Source organism: Haliaeetus leucocephalus, unplaced genomic scaffold, assembly GCF_000737465.1.
Source record: "Haliaeetus leucocephalus isolate CR32 unplaced genomic scaffold, Haliaeetus_leucocephalus-4.0 Scaffold0, whole genome shotgun sequence".
In the NCBI taxonomy this organism is placed as follows: Eukaryota; Metazoa; Chordata; class Aves; order Accipitriformes; family Accipitridae; genus Haliaeetus; species Haliaeetus leucocephalus.
This window is the reverse complement of record NW_010972436.1, coordinates 24,626,210-24,648,505: the sequence shown is the minus strand read 5'-3', so window position 1 is coordinate 24,648,505 and position 22,296 is coordinate 24,626,210. Positions and strand designations below refer to the sequence as shown.

At 49.9% G+C, this 22,296-nt stretch overlaps 1 protein-coding gene across 1 annotated transcript; it reads left to right on the top strand.

The window, feature by feature from the left end:
* Positions 1 to 567: 567 nt before the first annotated feature.
* Positions 568 to 6,631, top strand: LOC104829091 (solute carrier family 22 member 13-like). Its single transcript, XM_010563163.1, has 10 exons — positions 568 to 951; positions 2,024 to 2,127; positions 2,482 to 2,636; positions 3,206 to 3,374; positions 3,747 to 3,867; positions 4,488 to 4,582; positions 4,904 to 5,118; positions 5,576 to 5,684; positions 5,804 to 6,014; positions 6,536 to 6,631. The coding sequence occupies exons 1-10, from the start codon at positions 568 to 570 to the stop codon at positions 6,629 to 6,631; spliced, it is 1,659 nt and encodes a 552-aa protein (XP_010561465.1).
* Positions 6,632 to 22,296: the final 15,665 nt, after the last annotated feature.

The window sequence follows — 22,296 nt, the reverse complement described above, 5'->3', positions numbered from 1 at the left end:
GACGTTCTGGGTTCCAGAACCCCATCTTCTGCATCTAAGCCAACTTCTTTGCAATCTTTCCAGTATTTGGTCAAACCCTGCTTAAAAAGCCCCAGAGAATTATATCCCAGTTTTGTTTCCCATTCCTGCCTCTGTAGGAAATTCTTTATGGACTCTCCTAAAGGCTTTCCATGCTGCCTTAGTCCAGTGCCTCACAGTCCTCCTGTGACTGAATAGTTCACTCCAGTTGTCATCATCCTTGGATGTTTCCCTTTGTGGGTGCTCACCACGAGGTGTCTCATACTGCCCATGCCTGTGGGCTTCCTTGCTCCTCTTACCACATCCTGATCACCTTCTCAAAGTCTCTCCTCCCAGCTGATGAGTCTCCAAATGGGAAGTGACCTCCCCTGGATGGTCCGCACCTCCTGAAATTTCTGTTTCACTTAATGGGAATGCAGCGTGGGTACAAATCCCAACCCAGAACATTGCTTTTTCTTCAAATCTGCATACTCGTGACTGCCTAGAGCTGCAGGGCTTATCTTGGGCTTACGTACCAGTTCCAACCCTCTGCAAAGTCTGTCTCTGCAGATGCTGCTACCAACGTCAGGCATCGGGGAAATTTGGAAAGCGGTTGGTGATTTTGGGCCATTTCGGAAATGGCTTCTGCTGCTCACCTTGTTTCCCTGCCTCAGTGTGGCTTTCCACCAGTTTTGCCAGCTTTTTATGGTTCAACACGTGCCGCACCGCTGCGACACCAGCTGGATCCGTGCCATCGGCCCCAACCTGACGGAGGAAGAGCAGCTGAACCTCACCGTGCCCCGGGACGCAGACGGGGCGTACGAGCAGTGCTCCATGTACTCGCCGGTGGACTGGGACCTTGGCTCCATCATGCTGTATGGCCTGAACGCCACGGAGAAGTGCACCAAAGGCTGGGTGTACCCCGCGGCGCAACCGCCGTCCCTGCTGACCGAGGTCCGTAATCGCCTTTTGATGCGCTGGGGATGTGGAAGGGATGGGACACCCAAACGGCCGCCCTGTCCTAGAGTTCAGTCAAAGCTGGTGCCGGCCATGGTGCGGCTGGGTTGGGCTGAGATTTAGATCGGGTGTATTTTGGGGACCTTGGCTCCACCACCCAGCCCCCAGGTGTGGTTGTGGAGGGGTTGCATGCAAGCAGGCTGCAATATAGATGCCAGTGACGCCACAGGCAGAGCCAGCGGAGAGATTATTCGCTTCTGGTGGGATGGTTTGGGTCTCCCTACCCCAGCTGCCCCTCTGCAGACAGGGGGTAACCTTCCAACTTGTCCCTGTGCCCAGCTTTGTGCTTTGGACACCCTGGCCAGGGGGAGGAGGCAGAGCTCAGCACTTGGTTTCTGCTCCCACACACGCTGGGGAACTCTCAGGGTGACCAGCTGTGGGGTGTCTGCCTCGGGGTCTCGGTGTCGCGACTCCAGCTCAGGGTTGTCGCGAACAGCCTGAGTTCCTCACCGCTCCTCGCTCTGTGCGGAGCCTCCAGGTTTGACGAGGAGAGGAAAGCTTGCAAAGCCACGCATCTAACAGGTCAACAGGAGCTTCAGCAACAGCAACAGCGCTCCAGTGAGCAACGCTAAACTTGTTTCAGTGCATTCTGACCTCTCTGTATTTCCCATACATGTGACTCTTTCTATAGATGCCCTCTGGATGCTGGCAGTTGCAGAACATCTCTTTAACAGAAGCTGCTTGGCCCAGGAATCAGTGTTGCACTCATCCTTTTTCCTCTGCGAGGGCAGGCAGTCCAGGATGAAGCAATCTGCCGGGACTTCTGTCCCAAGTCCCACTTTAAGCAAAATTTTCCAACCAGGAGGCTCCCCTGGCGGTGCCTGGGCTGGGCGGTAGTTCTGTGGGTCCCAGTGCTTGGGAGAAGGTCACCACTGTCTGTCCCATGGGCTTGTCCCACCTCTGACTTCTGCGCTATGTGCATACCATGGAGACTTGCATCCTTGGAGGTGGTATCAGAAAGCATCTGGACCTTGTCAAAACCAAAAGCATCTCTGTTTCCTTCCTCCAGTTTGACCTGGTGTGTGACAGGAAGGACCTGAACGACATCTCCCAGTCCATCTACATGATGGGGCTGTTCTTGGGATCCATGATTTTTGGGCCACTAAGTGACAGGTAAGGAGACACAACCACCCATCTGGGGTCTGTGCAAAGCCGGCGGTGCACAGAGCGGCACGCTGCTCCGAGCCTGCCTGGGCACTGCACTCCATTCATTTTGTCACCGCTCCTCACTAACAGGGACGCTGACCAAAGTCCTCAGGTCCCGTGAGGATGTGGCAACACAAGGGGGTGGAAGGGAGAAGGGCACAGCGTGCGCGCAGGGTGCTTCACAAGTCAACCCAGAGGCTAGTCTGAACCTTACCACCCTCAAGAGCGGGGGATACAGTCACTGAGTACCCCACTGAGCTCATCCCCATCTCCACTGGGTCTCCTCCAGATACTGACTGTGTCCTCCCTCTTCCTTCACAGGATCGGCCGCCGGCCAGTCATTCTGATCTCCATCTTCCTCCAGGGCTTGTTTGGTGTAGGAATTGCCTTTGTGCCCCATTTCTATGTGTACATGGCCTTCAGATGTGTCGTGGGGGCTTCTGTGTCAGGGATCACCATGACGATACTGGCTTTAGGTGAGTAGGATGCCCATGCCCTGAGGCAGACAGAGGTGGCCTCTCAAGATGCAACAGGAAAGGTCTGTAAAGAAATAGAAATCATCATGTGTGACTTGAAAAACACCACGGTGAGGACAGGTCTTGCTCTGCGCTGTCCTTTGGCACTTTGGCATCTCCACAACCCTAAGTGAGAGCCCCAAGGGAGAATCTCTCCCGTGCCAGTGCTCAGAGGAGGGCAAGGGGACAGCCTCCCAGCTCAGGAGGTCAGTGCAGGGAGAGAGCCCAGTGGGTCTGGGACACGATCGATTTGGGCCCCAGCTCTGCCCCAGTGAGGGGCTCTGTGGACACTGAGAGCAAAGTGGTGACATACCTGAGCTTCATGTCCTCTTGCAGAGGACCAGGACACCCTGACGATAGGGAGAGGTGAGCATCTCATGAAACACTGGTGACTTGCATGCGTGACTGATGCCAGAGCTCTGACTACCTCTCCTCACCTCCAGGAGAGCTCTTCTGCAGGGGAAACACCCTCTTTGCAACAGGGGAAATCATTTGCATGGATGACTCCAAACCTTCATTCTTCTTTTCAGCTACAGAATGGGTTGGTGTCTCCTCCCGGCCAAAGGCAGTGCTTATTTCTCACTGCTGTTTCGCCATCGGACAGATGATTTTGGCTGGCTTGAGTTATGGTATTCGCAACTGGAGGCTGCTGGAGATTGCGGGATCTGCTCCTATATTTGCCTTATTCTTCTACATCTGGTGAGTTGGACATGGGCAGAGCTCTTTGCAGACACAACAGCAGCAAGCATGAGGGATGGCAGTGAGAAGGCAGCAGTTCAGGAGCAGGTTGGGTCTTTCCCATCAGAGTGCAGATGCTGGAGGGGCTTCTGCAGAGCTCAGCACATCTCCCTGGGGCACTGGACCTCTGAGAGCAGCAGCTGCTTTGCTTCAGGTCTTCAAATGTGGCCTTTGAAGCCTAAATGTAGGCCTGGAAAACCTGACCTGAGGAGGTATTTAGATCCATCCATCACATATGATGCCCATTGCTTGCTGGACGTGGTTGCAGGGAGGTGGGCTGTGGGGAAACTCAGCAGGTCACAGCAGCATCTCCTGATTTCACCTCCTCGGCAGGGTGTTGCCAGAATCAGCTCGGTGGCTGGTGACAAAAGGCAGAATAGAAGAAGCGAAGAAGGTCCTTCAGAAGGCGGCATCCATCAACAAGCGCACCATCTCACCAGAACTCCTTGAGCAGGTACCTGTAATGGCATGGGGAACTGCTTGTTGTCTTCAGAGACTTTCCTCTGTGCTTGGGTTTGTAACAGCCCCTGGAGCTGAGGTCATCTGATAAACATCTTCCCATGCCTGCTGGGGATGATTTGGGGATGGACTGTAGGCAACTCCAGCTTCAGCTGCGTTGTTACAGAGACAAGGTCAGGGAAGAGGCACAGCTTCTGCTGAGGCTCAGCCTGGAGCTTTCTGGAGTCCACCTTGGGATACGGAAAGGACTCAAATGCTTCCCTGGCTTTCCTTCTGTCAGGATTGCAGGAGTGTTGAAGATGAGCACGAGGTCTCTGTTTAGTTTGTGGTTTTCCATGCATAAATGCCTGAAGGGGGCTTACCTTCTTGCCCACCTCAGAGTCCCTACATTGGGGAAATATTCTTCCCTAGGAACCCCTTAGTCATCAAACCAGTGCATTGGGCACCCAGAGCACAGATGCTGGAGCCCAGTCCCACTGGGCTGCCCTCCCTCCCAGAGCAGTTTGGGGTCACAAGCCTGTCCTGCTGAGGCTTTCCTTGGACTGCAGATGGAAAAGGAGCTAGCCATGGGTTTCCTTTGCCTGGTTTGACTCTCTGACTTTCTGCATTTTGAAGTTGAAGCCTGAGAAACAGACCAAGTCTGGAAGTCCTCTGGATCTCTTTCGGAAGAAACACCTCCGGAAGGTGACTTTAATCATGTCGTGCGCCTGGTAAGACACCCCCTGGTCCCCTCTTTCCAAACTTCTAGGTGAAGAAAAGAAGGGATTGATGGTTAGTCATAACTGTAAATTCACCCTGTGGTTTTTGGGTGTTAGTGATGGGTGTTTCTGCTTCTGGCTGTTCAAGATCCTATGAGGTTTGTGCAAAAGGTTAGAGCCATTCCAGCTTCGGCAGTCCTGTGGTGTTTGCCTGGCTTTCTGTCCCCTTGGAAATGCCGTGGCTTGGTCAAAATGTTGTCATTGGAGATTAACATTGTATTTGCTCATGGCCAATAGATATGCATGCTCAGTGCCGCTGTGCCCATCTTTCAGGTTTGTGAACAGCCTTGTCTACTACGGGCTGAGTCTGAATGTGACAAATTTTGGTCTGGACATCTACCTGACACAGCTTGCGTTCGGAGCAGTGGAAATCCCAGCCCGTATTGGTTGTATCTTCCTTCTGCAGTGGCTCGGGAGGAAGAAAAGCCAGGCTGTTCTCCTGCTGCTGAGTGGCCTGGTGTGCCTGATCATCACTGGCATCCCTGAAGGTGAACAACCTCTTCCCGTGCTGAGGGGACAACCTCTGGGACAGGGAGGCACAGAGCCCCAACCCTTCCCTTGCTGGTGCAGCTCCTGTCCTCCCAACCAGGCTGGCTCGCCTCTCCCGGGGCTTGAGCTGACCCTGGTGCCATGGCCAGAGGTGACTTGGTTAACTCCCCAAGACCCGTTCCGATCAGCAAGCTATTGCTTGCTGATGTGATAGGAGAGGGTAGAGCTGAGCCCGGCAGGCCAGCTATTAGCGGAGTTGTCCTCTGGGACAACTGATACGTGGGGCGGTGAGATGATGGATGCAAAGTGCGCCGGAGGCGGCTCCCAGGCCAGAGCTGCTCCCCAGTCCGCGTCCAGGCACCGTTCGGAGGCGACGGCTCGTTGCCGCGCATCGCCAGCCGAGCGGTGCCGGGTCCCCCCTCGTCCCACAGCGCTGGCGTCTCCTCCTCCCCTCAGACCAGCCTGTGACCACCACCATCCTGGCCGTCCTTGGCAAGTTCACCGCCTCGGCCTCCTTCTCCACCTCCTACGTCTACTCGGCAGAGCTCTTCCCCACGGTGGTCAGGTGAGGTCTCCCCCCGCCTCGGAGCTTCCCTCCACCCCGGCCAGAGCCTGGTTGGTGCCCATGGCCGCGCTCAGTCCCAGGGGACGCCGAGCCTTGCCCGCCGCCCCTCGCTTCCCCAGGCAGACCGGCGTGGGACTGTGCTCCATGTCGGCGCGGCTGGCGGGGATCATGGCCCCGCTGACCCGCCTCCTGGGCCGGTACCACCGGGCCGTCCCCATGGCCGTCTTCGGGAGCGCCCCTGTGGTGGGGGGGCTGCTCTGCCTCCTCTTGCCCGAGACCCGCGGCACCGACCTGGCGGACGACACGGGGGATGGCTGCCCCCCAACGCAGGTGGGGACCTGGCGGTGCCCGTGTCGCCTCTTGGGCAGGGACGTGGGGTGCCAGCGCTGCGGGCGGCCATCAGCATTGCGTGGGTCGGGGGTTTCTTTGAGGGCTGACAGCGGTGGGAGGGCAGGCAGCGGGGCCACCCTACTGCGGAGGAAGAGGAGGAGGCCCCGTAACCATGCCCGTGGTGGTCATCCCTTTGGTCCTGCCCATGGGATGGAGGGAATCCAGGAGCGACCGGTGCTTCGCTTGCCTCCCCCTGCCCTCCCCGGGGAAGGGCCAGTGCTTGGAGCCACGTCCTCTGGCTTTTGGCTTCTAGTCGCTCCCAGCTCCCGTTCCCCACAGGACCGGGTGGAATTGCACCCCGATACTTTTGTTGTCGTGCTGGGAGAAGGGTGTCCACAGGGGCCCAGAGAGCGAGTGGTGAACGGGAAGCCAAGTAGCTAAAGGCTGCGTGTGTCAGAGAAGGCTGCCATCAGCTCATAATGGGTCTTTCTTTGCTTTTAAACCCTTTTCCCTTTCATTAGGTCTGTGAAAATGCCAACAGCAGCTCTGAAAATGGACACATAAAAGGAAAAGGAGGTGGCCGAGACAATGAGGGCACAAAGACCACTCACTTCTAGCTGGGCCTGCAAGCAGCCGTAGCTAAAGGCAACCTAGTGCTGTGCTGGCACTGAGGACAGGCAGGTCTCCGTTTGCAGGACACCACCACCTCTCAAGCGGTCACTGCCAATTCTTAGTTTTCCTTTTCTTTTTTGCCTTCCTGTATCTCCCTCTATAGCTTGTCCTCAGGCACTGCATGCTGACTCTGGTGTTCAACAGTGCTCTCGCCGGAGAAAATCTGATGCTTTTCATTTAAGGGAAAAAAGGAAGAAATCAGAAACCAGGGTGGAGGCAACATTTTATCTTCCTTTTGAGTCTGTAAACTTTGCCCAAGCGAGACACCTGCTAGAGCATTGAATAGACTTGCAACAGAGTACTGTGCTCACTAAAGAGAAAGCCAGAGCAGATGCAGCACGGAAAACAATCTCACACTTGCAAGAAGGAGTGATTTCTCTTGACTGTCTAGCATGATCTTCTCACCTTCTCTTAAAAACACTCCTTTTTATTTTTTTGTTTAAATTTGAGACAGTCAGCTGAGAAAAAAGAGATGCTTTGGAAGAAACAACAAGCAGTGAGCAAGAATGTCTAACAGGCAGCAGAATTTTCACCTTAGTGCTGGTGGCTTTGAATTAAAGCATGTCATGATGCTTTGTGCATGGAAACTTGTGCTGTCAGGCTGTGGCGTAGGACAGCATTAATTTGTCTGTTCCAGGAAGCTGAGAGATGTTGTAGTAGTTGGTCTCTTAGAAGAAAGTGCAAATCTTTCTGGGAACTATCAGGTCTATCCTACTCTGTTCTAGTCTATTGCTTCTTGCTGTATCCATTTCTGTCTTTAAATGGTTTAGGACCACTTTTGTCTTATACTGTGATGAAAAAAACATGGTGCTTTTCCTGTGCTTCCCCTCCTCTTATCTCCTGTCCCTCAAGATGACTTTCTTTTACCACTGGATTGGTACAGACGAAGCCCAGAAGTTAGGCAGTGGTGGTGTTTCAGCTTTGTCTGTATACAGCTCAAAGGCTATTTTTCTGGTAGTGTCAAGAAGCTTTTCAAGCAGACTTTATTTCTTCTCCCTGTCGTCATGCCTGCATGTTTTCCATGGATCAAAATACACCACAGATATGCAGTTTGATGAAGACAGAGTTTTGGCTAAAGTCAGTGACATGGGACAATACCTCACCAGCAGGGGCTGCCTGTGGTACCATCTTCTCTCTGGCACTGCTTTTCAAAGGATTTGCTGTGGTGCTCCTGTTCAGTGGCCCTGACTATAGAGGAGCTCGGTCCTTTGCCCAAGGGCACTTTTTCCTTGGCAAAGGCTGAGGGCTGGCTCCTTCGGGCTTTTATGGAAAATAAAGCATTGAGGGTAAAGGCTGAGGGAAGAGCTTGGAGCAAAAGGAGTGAACCATGGCTCCTTTTGGGAATTCTGCTCTGAGACACTCTGTTTCAGGTTGCCTCAAAAATAAAGGTGTCCAGGCACATCTGATGTACTTCTGCTTCCATCTCATTCATGTGTCCAGTAGGTTGAAGGTCCATTTCATCTGCTCTTCTCCAGATCACTGCACCTGGTTCGTTAGAAGACCACTGGATGGTGCACTTTTGGCTGAAGAGCACCTGAATAGCTTGACTCATGTGTTTTGCCGAGCTCAGCAGAAATGGGAGGATGTCCAAAGGTTTTGCTGTGCCTTAATGTCACTGCTACCTGGTCCACGCATGGTCTTGCACTGTAACAAATAGAGGTCACAGTAAGGAGTAGAGCTAGGTGTGGTGGAATAGCATGTGAGAATGCAAACACACTTTTTCATACATAAAATTGGATGTTTTGGGCTCTCATCATGATGAGGCTATGGGCCAAACATAAAAAGTGCCTCAGGTGACCTGAAGGGATAACTAAGGGAAGAGGATGACCCCATAGCCAAGGGGAGGGAGCCAAACGGCTGAAGAGAAGGTGAGAACAAAATGGGGTAGTGAGGTTTAGCTGGGAAAAGCAGATGCAAGACCTTAGTAGAGTGGCTTACCAAGCCATGACTGGAGGGCCGGTTGTGGGAAGGTGCTGAAGGTGGCAGTGGTGAGCAAATGCCAGAGACACCGTGAAGGGTTTGCTAAGGCATATCGATTAATGTCCAAGCCTTCTTCAGGCCCTCTTATATCAGACATGGGAGCGAGGCCCTGCTCCTGTGCTTACACCCTCACTTATGCCCGTCTGTGTTCACGTCGGAACCTCTCGACCCCCATTGCCTCTTCGGAGGAGACCTGGGTTCATGTATCGGAACCTCCCCACTGCCAATGAAGCTGGTCAGGCAGGGCCAGAGGTATCTAAGGCGTTGGAGGGGCAGCAGAGCCTGGCCTGGCCCTGTTCCCCGAGGTAAGGTGAGGAGCTATGGGGCGAAGCAGCTCCTGTTGCCAGAGGAGTCCCACAGGGACCGCTGAGACGATCAGCGCATCCTCGGTGTCAGTGACACCAACAGACGATGCTGCGACCCTGATTCCTGGCTGTGGGGCAGAGGTGTCAGGATCCTGGACCTGGCCCTTTGACTAGAGGACATTGTCCTCTCCTTCCTCCCGACCCCGTACTGGGAAGGCCCCAGGTCCATGACTAGAGCAAAGTTTGCAGAAAGGGACCCAGCAGGGAATGGCTGAGGAGGTGAGGAGAAGCAGCTTTCATGCCGCTCTCATGACGCTGTGCAATGGGTCAGTGCCAAAGCCCAGATCCTGCAAATGCCCTGCCCCATCTCCAACTATGGCCAGGTCCCACGCGACACTGGGGAGATTTTGTGCACCAAAGCCAAAGCAGAAAATGAATATCACCTCCAGGCATGTCCGGCCCAGACTTGGGGCACCGCAGCCTTCAAAACACCATTTACTACAGCACAAAGCGACTGGAAACAAAAGGATGTTGCTGCAAGCCTGACTGACCAGCCTTCTTCTTCGACCAAGAGCAGTGCTGTGGTTTGAGGACATAGCTTCATGAAAGGACACCAAATACATTCTCTGCTTGCAAACAAGTAGTGCAGGAGAAGAGGCCAACCTTCACTTTCTTTTGCGTGGCACTAGATGACACTAAAATGTTGCGGCTGAGCTGGCAGCAGCCAACCAAAGACACTGTTAAAGACTGGCCATGACTGGGGAAAGCTGTCCAGATGCCCACTCAGTTTAACTGACATTGAATTGTAGTATACACTACACAGTTCAGGAAGCTTCCACAGCTGCTACTAGAGCAAATAAATATAGATCGTTCATCTGAAGACTTGGAAAAAAAAAAGTCCTAATTGAACTCAGTCATTCTGCTTTAACACTCTGTTTCTGCATTGTGTGTGGCTGATGGAAACCAAACACGTTTCCATCTGTGTGTTAAATTACAGGCTTACAATTTCTGTGTAGAAAACACTCCAGAGCCAATAGCAGTTACAAAGGCCAACTGTGAAGCAGTAGGAAAGAAAAAAAAATCAGCACCATTTATTATTCACATATTGCATTACAAGTGTCTCTTATCAAACTCAGAGTATAATTTATATTATTCATGTAGAACCTCAAATTCAACACCACATAGAAATAAAAGCTAAATACGTGTGTGACAGGGTTTCGGTGACATCCTGATCAAACGTCGAGGCTTGGACCGACGAGAAGGCTGACGACCCAAGCGATTAGTGCAGGAGGGACACAGCCCGGTGCTCGCTTGCCCAGTACTACCACTCTACTGGCGATTCTTTATTGCTGTAAAACATGACAGGGATGGTTCCACGGGTACCAGTTTGCAAAGGACTGGGAAACATGTTGGGAGGACTCGCGCAGCCAGGCATAACAGACCGGGTTTCAGGAACAGTTCGAAGTGCATCTTTTCCAAACGCAGAGTGACACAGATCTCCTCTCCCTCTGACCACGAATATTTTGTTGATTGTCTGAAAGACCAGTTTCCAGGCAGCAACACCTCACTGGTCTGCTTAAAGAAAGATTGGGTGAGACTAAAACTTTAGTATATGCCTGTCCATTCATCACTTGCTCTCTGAGCCTCTGTAGACATCCCTCTCCAAGTCTACTACATCCTCTCCGGTGTCTCTCTTGGACAAAATTTCCAGTCTCTTGCTGCTGAAGACAAGAAGGAGAGAGGAAGAGATGATACTGTATCCATCCTGGTTTCTGACATGTTTCTCTTTGCCTTAAATTTTCAGCTTTGCATTTTTTTTGGCCTTAAATTCAGAGCTCCAGGTCCCCACCTCCGGTGGGGAGCCGCCATCCCCCGTGTCGTCTGCCAGGTCAGCTGCGGGTCTCGGGCAAGAGGAGGCAGAGCAGCCCCCCCACCACAGGACGGTGGTGGTCACAGGCTGGTCTGAGGGGAGGAGGAGACGCCAGCACTGTGGGATGAGGGGGGACCCGGCACCGCTCGGCTGGCGATGCGCGGCAACGAGCCGTCGCCTCCGAACGGTGCCTGGACGCGGACTGGGGAGCAGCTCTGGCCTGGGAGCCGCCTCCGGCGCACTTTGCATCTATCATCTCTCTGCCCCACGTATCAATTTTCCCGGAGGACAACTCCGCTAATAGCTGGCCTGCCGGGCTCAGCTCTACCCTCTCCTATTTGAGTAGACTTGGTTTTGACGACTATCCCCCAAGCTCTCAGTTTCATTTGCCCCATGTAGAAACCTTGGTTAGTCATAAAACTAGGTCTAAACTGCAGTGTCTTGGGGAGAATCCTAAAATAGATTTGGTTTAGAGAGTACCCTTAAGAAAAACATAGCACGTTATGCACACAGACGTACAGAGCACACAGGATTAGGGCATAAGAAATGACACCAGCTTGGCTTTACCTGAGGTTCTGATGTCACTTGAAAAGCAGATTGACCTGATTTCTGCTGCATGTGAGTCACTTCCTGGACAGACTCCCTGAGTGTTTTGTATCTTTATTCATGGAAACGGCAAAGCTGGATTGCCCTCGGTGTATGCAATTCAGCGTGGAATTTGGCAAAGGTCTCCTGGCTGCTTTCACCAGAGCGATAAGGACGCGTCACTAGACTCTGACCTGCTCACTTCATGTCTCCTCTCAAATTCTTTGTCCTTCAATCTCAATCCAGATAGTATGTCTGAGCCCCCAACAAAGTCACTGACGGCCCACACCAGTCTGGGCTGGTGTTTCATGAGTGGGTATGGCACTGGCATGCTTATGGAAGTGGGAAGAGGGGTAGAAGATAGGGTCTTAAAACATCACCCCCTAAGCTGGTGTGGGAGAGAGAGGTCAGACTGGTTGATGCTATTGGGAGTAAAGGAAGAGAGGAGTAAATGTTACTTAGATTTGTGTAAATTTGCACCAACGATGCGCCTGTATCATGCGCACGCTCCACACACCCAAGCATATCTCTGGGCTCTGGATCTACGTCCTTGGATGAGAAGACCTGCTATTATTCAGAGACATGGCTTGAACGGGAGGTTGAGCTAAGCAACCTCCAGAGGTTCCTTGTACCCTAAATCCATCACTGGCCGGGTCATGGGATGACTTAGCCAAGGAGATCCACCCTGGCAGAGGCATTTTGACCCTGTCCTGCTGAACGGGGAGTAGGTGCCTTTTCCATCAGTGTGCAACAAGCTGGAGTCTTCAAGCTTACCCTGTTGTGTGTGGTTCATGGTCTTCCCTCCCACTCCTCAGCCACCAGCATCTCCTGTGGCAAAGAGTTCAGATTTTGACTAAAAAAAAAAACTCCTTAGGGGTGACCCAGACATGACTGCAGTCTCATGTGCTAACACAGATGTGACTTCTTGAGGCTGTTCTTCCTAACATCACCAGATTGCCTCTTCTGAAGCCCTGGAAAAGCTTCAGTGCCTTGTAAACTCTGTCACCCTAAAATGACATTTCTCATTGAAAGACATTGTTCTTATGACTGTCTTCATCATTTGGGGCTGAGTGGGTCAATCCTGCATGGTGGAGATCTCTCAGGGACAAAGGCTGGGTCAGCCCTACAAACCTCTGTTTCCTGGAGTTCTGCTGCTAGAGTTTCTGTGCTTATTTTTCTCTGGCCAACAGTTTTGCCCAGGTGGATTACTAATGCACCAAAGCCTCTTGAAAATGGAAATGCCTCTATCAGAGGGCTTGAGAAATCAGCAGGTCTCAGGGAAGACCTGGGGTGGACAACTGGAAAGCCTGTACATCCACATACAAATGTCAAGGACTAGGGGAAGGGAGAAGGTGCACCCAAGAGAGTTGTTCAGAAAAAGAAACCATTGCCTGGGGAGGAAGGCTGGTGTGGGCAGTAGGGCACTGATGCACGAATTCACGGACTTGGCTTTTCTCTTACACAGCTCTGAACATCAGGAGTGACTGTGGTTGGAGACCGACTTGGACACCTACATGTTGGGGTGAATCGCGGCCAGAATGGATTCGTACCCACCAGCTGCGGTGCTCCTGTATTTTCCCTCTTCCTCTTAGTGCTGGCAGGGAGAGAGGTCAGGTTTATGGGTGTCATAACATAACAAGACAACTTGGTCTGGGGTGTCACTCAGAGTGTCTTTGGCACCCCTGTAACAGGCCACCCCCTCCCCACTGCTTCAGCGGAAAGTGCTTGATCCCTGCAAGCCTTTAGGTCACATTTCTGCATCTCTAAACACAGCTTCACCAGGTTTCAGGCAGGTTGGTGAGATGGCATCTCTGTCCCAAGTCTCTTGCCCCATCCCAAGGTGAGACTGACTTCAGCATCTAATGAGTCCTGTAACTTTCAAGGACATCTCTCTTTTCCCTGATTCATGTTGATTGAACCGTCTCCCTGCACAGAACACTGACACACTGCTTTGCAACAGGGGCAGTCATTAAGCAGCTTTATTCCTCCAGCAGATCTGACAGACCCAGGGTTATTTCAGCACTGGAGAGGCAGGAAGGTTTGGGGTTTTTTAATTTTTATTTTAAAAATTAATTATTTTAACATCTTAATTTTTTTTTTTTTTTTTTTTTACAGACAGCTGATTAAAACAGGTGAAGTGATATGCTACACAATCCTTTTCATAATACATGTGTTCTTTCTTTGACCCTCTGAGGTTTCTGGTGAGCTTGGTTATTATTAGTATAATTGTTAACTCCTATAACATTTATGTTATGACAGCAAAGGGCAGTCAGAGAGGGTCAGAGTGCAACCGCCCAGGGAGAGCAGATGTAGTAATGTCCCCACACCCCAAGACTTCAGGAGACCTCGGTTCCCTTTCCTCCTCTGCCCTTCTGACCGTGTGACCTTGGCAAGGTCATTTCACTTATCTTTGCTTATCATCCTACAATGAGGCTAATGATGGCGACCTCCTATGTGAAGCGATTTTGCAGTCTACTGTACTGAAGGAAAAAATATAATGGGGGAAGTGAGATATCATTATTATTAAGTGTAGGCAAGCCATATGGTGAAAAGGTGTATGATGTTTTGGGTTGGATTAATCTCCGGATGTCTAAATGTAGTTGTCTATATGTGAAATACAGATACTTAAGGTTGCACTGTAGTTAGTGAAGATGGATGGACACAGTTAATAGAGTCCAGAGAGCTGTTAGCTTTTTGAATGCAGTTGTCTGTTTTAGGGTGGGCTGAATCACTCCCCAGACTGTACTTACCAATTCTCCATTGACTCCGATGCGGGCTTAAGCATCTGGTTTACATTAAAACACTAATATTGCAGACACCTAAACCTAATTTTGAGACAAATCTTCACCCTGCCCCCCTCAGCTTTGCCTTTGCTCCTTGTGGCCAAGGATTCGGTTCCTCCCTGATAATGGCATTCTCTTCTCATTTGAGTTTCTAGTTTTTGATTAGCTTGTTGCTCATGGCTGCTTGCTGGCTGGAGGTCTGTCTCCCCTCTGCCATGCAGACGTCCTCTGAGGGACCTCAGCAGTAGATTTTGCAGAAGATCCCCTCTGCAGAAGACCCCGGGTGCAGAGAGCGGGGTGCTGGTTGGTGTCTCCTTGGAGGTTCCTCACGGTGAAGCCGGTTTGTGCAATGTTCTTTTTCGGGCACTGAGCACTGACCCACTATGACCAGGATAGAGATCTTAAATTTAGCTCCTTAAGCCATTAATAAACCAGCCTATGCACAACTGAATTTGTTTCATGCCAAATGAGTGAGGGATTTCTAAACTGATTTAATGAATCAATTTTTGTCCCATATCAGCTAACTTGTGCTGCAGGGGTGGGTGCTTTTTTTAATCTTTTTTTTTCAACTATATAAAGAACTCCTGGTCTAAAAGGCCATCATTTAACACATTCAGGTCTGCAGAAGACAGACTTTCGTAATCTTCAACTCCTGATGTTTTTCTGCTCGTGTTCATTTTTTCCGGAGCCTCCTGGACCATTTTGGTTGAATCAACATTGAAAGGATCAAAGACACCCTGATTAAAGGTTTCAGAAGCATGGCTGGGCAACATGTACGTTGGGGGAAAATTGTCTTCCTGCGTAGAGAGATGCTTGTTTGTTGAGCCTTCAGCACTGAGACCCAATCCAAAAGCATCTTCTGCAGTTTTTGGAGCCCGGCATTGTGGATCCAACTGCTGCAGCAGTGCACAGCTCTGAATCCCTCCTGGGTCTCTAATATTAGTCTCATCCTGTTCAGGAAGAAGCGAGAGACTGGAGGTATCCCACAGCACTAGTGGGACATTTGTTTCTGCTGGGATTTCCTGGCATAATTCTGAAGGATTTGGATCAAAGCAAGGTGGAGTTTCTGCCTCTGAATTTTGCAAGGCTGAATTTGGGGTTTTACTTGCTATGCTGGGAAAATCTTGTCCTCCAGAAAAGAACAAGTTATTGTCCTCCAGAAAATCCATGTTGTCTAACTGAAGCTCAGTTTCCTTGGGTAATTTTTCTGAATTGCCTGGTGAAAAAAATATCCCATCCTCTATCACTGCGTCCTGGACATCCAGACTCAATAAGTTCTGAATTTCCAGTAGATGATCATCATGATGATTTCCTTCCCTGATGAGATTTTTGCTGTTATCAGCTGCAGGCATAAGCTCTGGACGAGGATGTAGAGGGTTTGTTCCACCTTCCGAGGTTACTGCAGCTTCTTTCTGATTTTCCTGTGCTGGCATGAGAGAGCTGTCCTGTTGCTGCTGAACCTGACTATTTAAATCCAGTTGATCATGAATGTCAAGTTCAGTTCTCTCACGTTTATCATCATCTGAAATGATTGTGCCAGGAGCTAACAACAGGACGTCAGTCTCCTTGCCCTCAGAAGAATCTGAGAAGCCTCCAGAGCTCTCCTGGATATGTTTAGGGAAGTTCTCCATCTTTCCTGGCTGTGGCAGGTGATCATTCTTGGAGGGCTTTTGTTTTGCTTGGCTGGAGGGGCTGAGGAGGACCTGGGGCTTTTCTGACCTGTCGTCAGTATTTGTTTTTTCTGAGGACATTGCAGTTTTTTCTTGTTGAGTTTGCTTCTTCTCTGAGGAGTAACCAAACAAAGTGACAAGGGCTGACTGGGGCTTAGTGGGTTTCCTCTGGGTTGTTGTTTCCTTCTTGGGAGTGCTGCCTTTGTCTTCAGAACCAAAAAGCGTAGTGAAGGGGTTTTTCCCAAGCCTGAAACCTTTACCTAGCATCTCTTTGCAGGCTTGACTGCTTCTGGTCTCTTTGCTCTGGGCACCAGGCCTTGAGGTATGCACAGTGCTTTCCCCTGCGAATTTCAGACCAATTTTTTCTTCATCCACTGGATGACCTCCAGATTTGTCTAAGGATAAATTTGGTTTGGAAGAGTCTAGTGTCTTGGCTGGTTGCTCGGAAATGTGAAAGATGTTTCCACTAAGAACTTCTCTGGGATCCTTTGACTTGGAGTTGTTGACTTCATCATGTGAGGGCCAAGTGGCACAGATTCCTTTCAGAGGTGTGTCTGCTGATACTGGAAAATCCTTGCCAGATGATTTTATATCACGTCTCAAAATAGCCTCATGAGGCTTAGTTATCAGTGAGCCACTTGTGCCCTGAGGTTCTGTTTCTTGTAGACAGGACACATAGTGGTCATCTGTCTTATCTGGCAAACCAGGTGAAGAGACTCTGCTCTTTTCTGCTTTGTTTTCCTGAGATGTATGCTCAGGACTAGGCTCTTCCAGAAACCCTGACGTACTTACTGGTATCACTTCCTTTGTCTTCTCAAATTCTGCCCCTTTGCTCTCAATTCCATGCAAATGACTTCTGCTGGATGGCTGCATGTTTTCCCCCAAAGTTACTGGTATCTCTTTCCCAGGGAACTCATCGGTGTTTGCCTCTGATTTCTTATTCACCAGCTCAGCGATCTCAGGTGATACACTCAGCCCTCCTGGCTCCAGGGAGCCAGGAGGTACGTAAGGGGTCCCTGACACACCGGAGCGGCAATGGGCTTCTTCAGCTTCATTTTCAGGGGGATCAACACCCTCAGCTCCACATTTTAGCTCTACACTTGTAGTGTTTCTGTTTTTGGGCTCTCCTGGCACACAGATGGGCTGTGGGCTGTTCATTCTCTCTCCAAGATGATGTTTGTCTCCTGCAGTGGCTGGAGTGGCTGTGGTCAGTTCAGGCTCGTCATCTGTCATTGCAGGCATTATGCATCCTTCGTTGGACATGCTTATAGACCCACAGACCTCATTTTCCTTCACTGAGAGCTCTGCAGCAGAGAGGATGCAGTCCCCCGTGTCCCCCAGGTACCTCCAGTTGGTGGGTTCAGTGCTTTGACGTGTGGTGTGGTAGTCAGCAAGTGAGCCACGAGGCAGGGGTTTCACAGGCTCCAGGACAAGAGGGGAGGAGGCAGAGGCACGTCCTTTCTTCAACTGGGCTTTGCCCTGCTGGATTGCAGCCACTCGCTGGGACACCTTGCCCCCTCGGTTCCCTTTGGACACGTCCCCATCCCCAATCTTGTCACTGCCTTTCTGTTCTCCGGTCTTGGGCCAGGAACACGATTGCTTTCTTTCCTTGGTATAGGTGACACCAGGTAAGAAGCTTTCCTTCTCCACTGCTGCCTCCTCCACTGGTTTTCCCTCCTGACTCCTGAGTATCCTCCTGCCTGCAGCCTGGTAGGTTTGCGGGCTCAGTGTGGGTTTTTCCCAGGAACACGATCCCTTTCCAGCTTTTCCATCGACAGCCAACAAGGCTGTTTCTGAAGGCGGCCAGCACATTCTGAGCTTGTTCCCTAAGAGGACAGACCTGTTGTTCAGCTCTTGCCTGTGCTCAATCAGCCGCAAGCTGCACCGTGCATCAAAGGGTGTGAGTTTCTCTCTTGTTTCAGTCTTCTTTTTGGCCCTGTTAGACCAGTCCTGGGGCTGCGGTCCTTTGCCTACCATCGTGACTTGCTGAACCTGCTGGTCTCCTAGCCAGTGCTCCAGTCTTTCTGTCTCACTTCTGCTTTTAGCTCCAGCCATCTGCTTGTAGTGGACTTGGCAGTAAAACACCCCATGGAGGGCAGCATAGTTTTGCAAGCTGGAAAACACACATTGGCATAGCTGTTAGTAGCTGTGTGGGAGGGAAGGATTAACAGTGGCACTGATGGACAGGTTTTCAGCAAAATTGTTCTTCGGTGGAAACTGTTGGGGAAGGGAGGGGGTTTGAAGAATGAAACCTTTCAAAAGTAGTGTCGTTTTTTTGAGGATATGTTTGATATTTCTTTCAAAAACCAAAACGTGAAAAATTAAACATTTCCTTGCAGTACCTCTGGGAGCTGTAGTCCAGGTTATGTGCAATCCCTTCCTCATTTATGGGCCGGGCTTCATACCAGCACTTCATCTCTCCCCCTGTATGCACAGCATGGACCATATGGGTAAAACTGCACAGGGTTCCCATAATACAACAACTGCATGGTGGGAAAAAGTCTTTGTACAGCCGGGGCGGCCAAGAGGATGGCAAGCAGCCTCGCAGAAAAAGACCGGGGTGTCTTGGTGACTGACAAGCTGAAAACAAGCCAGCAGTGTGCCCTTGTGATAGAGAAGCCAACTACATCCTAGGTTGCATTAGCAAGAGCCCAGCCAACTGGTCAAGAGAAGTGACCGTTCCTCTGCATTTGGCACTTGTAGGACCACATGTGGAGTACTTTGTCCGGTTTTGGGCTCCTCAGTGCAAGAAAGCCATTGACATACTGGAAGGAGTCCAGCAAAGGTCAGGGGCCTGAAACGTGTCATCTGAAGAGAAGCTGAGAGCTGAGTTAGCTAGGTCTTATAAGGAGAAGGTTAAGAGGGAGGAACTTATAGCTGTGTGTGTCTATTTTATGAGAGGTTATAGAGAAGACAGGGCTGGAGTGCACTTGGAGGTGGGCAGTGACAAGATGAGAGGCAATGGGAACAAGTTGTAACATGGGAATTTGGGATGAGATATAAGTAAAAACCTTTTCACTGGTGGTCAAATCTTAAAAGAGGGGTCCCAACCGTGACGCTGTGGAATCTCCATCCTTGGAGCCATTCAAACCTCTCCTGGACATGTTCCTGAGCTACCTGTCCTCCTTGGACCCGCAGGAGGCTGGGTGGAGACTTCCAGAGGTACCTTCCAACCTACCTGACTCCATGAACATGTGAGGCACTCAAATGATTCCTCCAATTAAATTCTATATCATCATTCCCAAATTGTAAATATTTCTTGTATTTTCAGCTCACGCTTGCACCACCATGCAGATTCTTGACCCGCAGATGTCTACAAGCTTGAGGTGAGCAGTCTTCACACTCTAGTGATGGAGAGGCAGCTTGCATCAGGGAAACAGTCTACCCTTTCTCATTTCCTGAAGCCTGCCCTGTTGGAATTACCCTTGGACTATTGTGATGGAAACTACTTGGACATCCCTTGAAAATAAATGCACCTGGGTCCTACCACTCACCTCAGCTTCTTTCCACAGACCTGGCAGCAGAAACACGAGCGGTGCACACAGACTTTGTCAGTGACCACCCGCTCCATGGCGTAGACAGGCTGCAGGCATGAGGCACACACTTCTTTCAACATGGGCTGAAGAAGAAGGAGAGACTGAAGTTAAATAACTCTGAACCATGACCACTTGGAAATGCAGCTGCAAGCTAGTTTGCTGGATCTTCTGCTTGTGTTGGATTTTCTTGTTGATGTTCTTCTGGAGATCTGCTGTGAGAGTTAAGATTCCTGTCTGACTCAATTTACTTGTCATCTTGGATAGGTCAGCATTAATTTTCAGTCAGGACAGAATGACAAGACACCTTTGAACCCCTGATGAGAGAAGCTATTTATTTGATTAGAGCCAATGATTCACTCAGTTGAATCATTTAAAAGCCTTGAGTGAGGTAAGAAACCTTGTTCAGAGGCTCTGACTCAAAAACTCTAGTCGGGCAGCTCCTGGAATCACTGATATCATATGGCTGCTCACACAGATCACATAGTCCAAAACCTAAAAAGGAAGCACATTGCAGCATTAAAGCTTCCACAGCTCCATAAACCTGGTGGTTTACTTTGTGGACTGTATTTTATGCCGTGACCTGATTCCCCAAACACCACTTTATGTGAAGAGCCCAGAGAATCTCTCTGGAAAGCATTGCCAAGACTAGCTATTTTATTAGTGGAGAGAGGATGGGAATAAAGAATCTTGGACATCAGCCTAGCTGCTGAAATAGCTCCAGGTCGTCTTCACAGTCAAGTAATCCTGAGGATGCTGGTGGCAATTTGGATATCTCTGTGTGCTCCTTTTCACTGTGGTGCAAAGCAGAGGCTCAGCTTCCCTGGTGAGTCCATCTGCAAGTCAGGTCTGTCCAAAGCTCCCAAAGGAGCACAGCTGAGCCCAACCTAACTCTGACTGACCAGGTCAGTGCTCTGAGTACTGATACTCCCTCACATGAAGGCATCTCTGCCTCTTTGTTTAGGGGTAATTTGCCACAGTTTTATTTGATAGAGTTTTGCTGGTGCTCTCTGATCCTGTTCAATATGTGGTCACCCTGGTTTGCAGCATTGTCAGCTCAGAGAAAAGGCAACTTTACTTTCTGCTCTTATGTGGAGTGGGCTGATGGCCAGATTTTTAGCTTTGACCAGAGGAAACAGGTTGCCCAGAGAAGTTGTGGACGTCCCATCCCTGGAAGTGTTCAAGGCCAGACTGGATGGGGCTTTGGGCAACCTGGTCTAGTGGAAGGTGTCCCTGCCCATGGCAGGGGTTTGGGATTAGGTGATCTTTAAGGTCTCTTCCAACCCAAACCATTCTTTGATTCTATGATTCTGATTCTATGAAATATGAAAGATGTTTCTGTATCTCGAGATGAGTTGGGAAGGAAACAAGAACCCTGTCTTTTATTTGCAACAGACACCATTTTTTTTTAAATTACCTTCATTTTGGCTGAACATACCAGTAGGGTTACGTCATCTTTGTTTTGCTATGACAACACTTAGAAGAAGAGTTTAACATCTTTGAGTTTCTTCCCTCTCTCTAGAGGGAAGTATACAAACAAACCCCCTGTCTTTCCTTCAGTCTCCAATGATCTCAGCATACCTCTGCTATTCCAGTCCTCTACGGAGAGAAGACCGTAGTTCTGTAAGTGTCTACATATGTAATGAGTGTCTAAACTCCCAGTGTACTCAGTGGAGGTCTGGTTAAGGGAATCTAGAAGGTGATGCATCTATCCTAAAACAGGCCCATGTAGTTGGACAAAATCAGTCAGTTAGGCAAGATGAATTTCACCAATGTGACTACAGAACTGTGCTGATGCCAATGGGAGGGCAGTGCTGGTGAAGGTGAAGCAGAAATACGTTTTTGTGCAAAGATAAGGTTGATCCTTCAAGTGGAAAATGGTAGCAGAAACCAGGTGGAAAGTGATGCCGTATTAATGGGTCTCTCCAAGAGAAATTGAAGCTCTGCACCTTTGTCATGGATGTCATTTCACTGGAGGAAATGAACAGGCTATTTGGCAAAGAACAGTGAGTGGTGATGGGCAGCTGCACGAACACAGCATATCTGTGACGATGGAGCAAAGTGCCAGTCCTGGCGATAGTAAATCTCAGTCAATGGATCAACTTTGCTGTATTTGGCAGTACAGATCTCAGTTACTTCTAGATACTCTGCCAGGCATTTCCTCTGACAGTGACAAGCTCTCATACAGCACGAAGGTGTGTGTCCTGGCAGAGAAAAGAGTAACGGTTGACATGTCTCTGTTGCATAAGAAAAAAATGCTTTCCTTTATTCATACCAAGGAAGGAAGCAGAGCTGTTTAGCAAACAAACAAGATCTCTCTACTCTTAGATGGGAATGAGTGCATGTACTCCTGGAGTGTGTTTCCAAAGTGGGATAATCTTTTATAGGTCTCTTTCACCAGGGGATTTATTTTAAGTGCTCATGGTCTGATGCATGGCAAATACTCTTGCTCTTCAGAGGTATTTTTATCAGCCCCAGGAATAAGCCTTCCTAATGGTTTGGAAGATAGAGAGGTGATTAGCAGCAATTGAATGGCACTGTGGGCAAGGAAATTATCTTAAGTCTTCTGTGAAAAGCAGTTACAGAGTGTTCCTAGAAGGCTCTTCTAGCACACTGCTGATTACTGCCATGCTGAAAGTTGCCGCTGGCTTATCAGTTGTTGCCTTTTTTTCCACAGGTGAATTAAAATCTTTATAGTAGGAGGGGTCAGCCTGAACATGCCTGTGTTATTGACAGGCGGAGAAGATGGTGACCACAAACCTTTCTAACCTAAGACTGAGTATCCTCAGGGAGACCAGTGGCTGAAATGGAGCTGAGGAGGGTAGTACTTGATGTAGGCACTTCAAATGTGGCATATTTCATATCTACTGCTGCAAGAGAACCA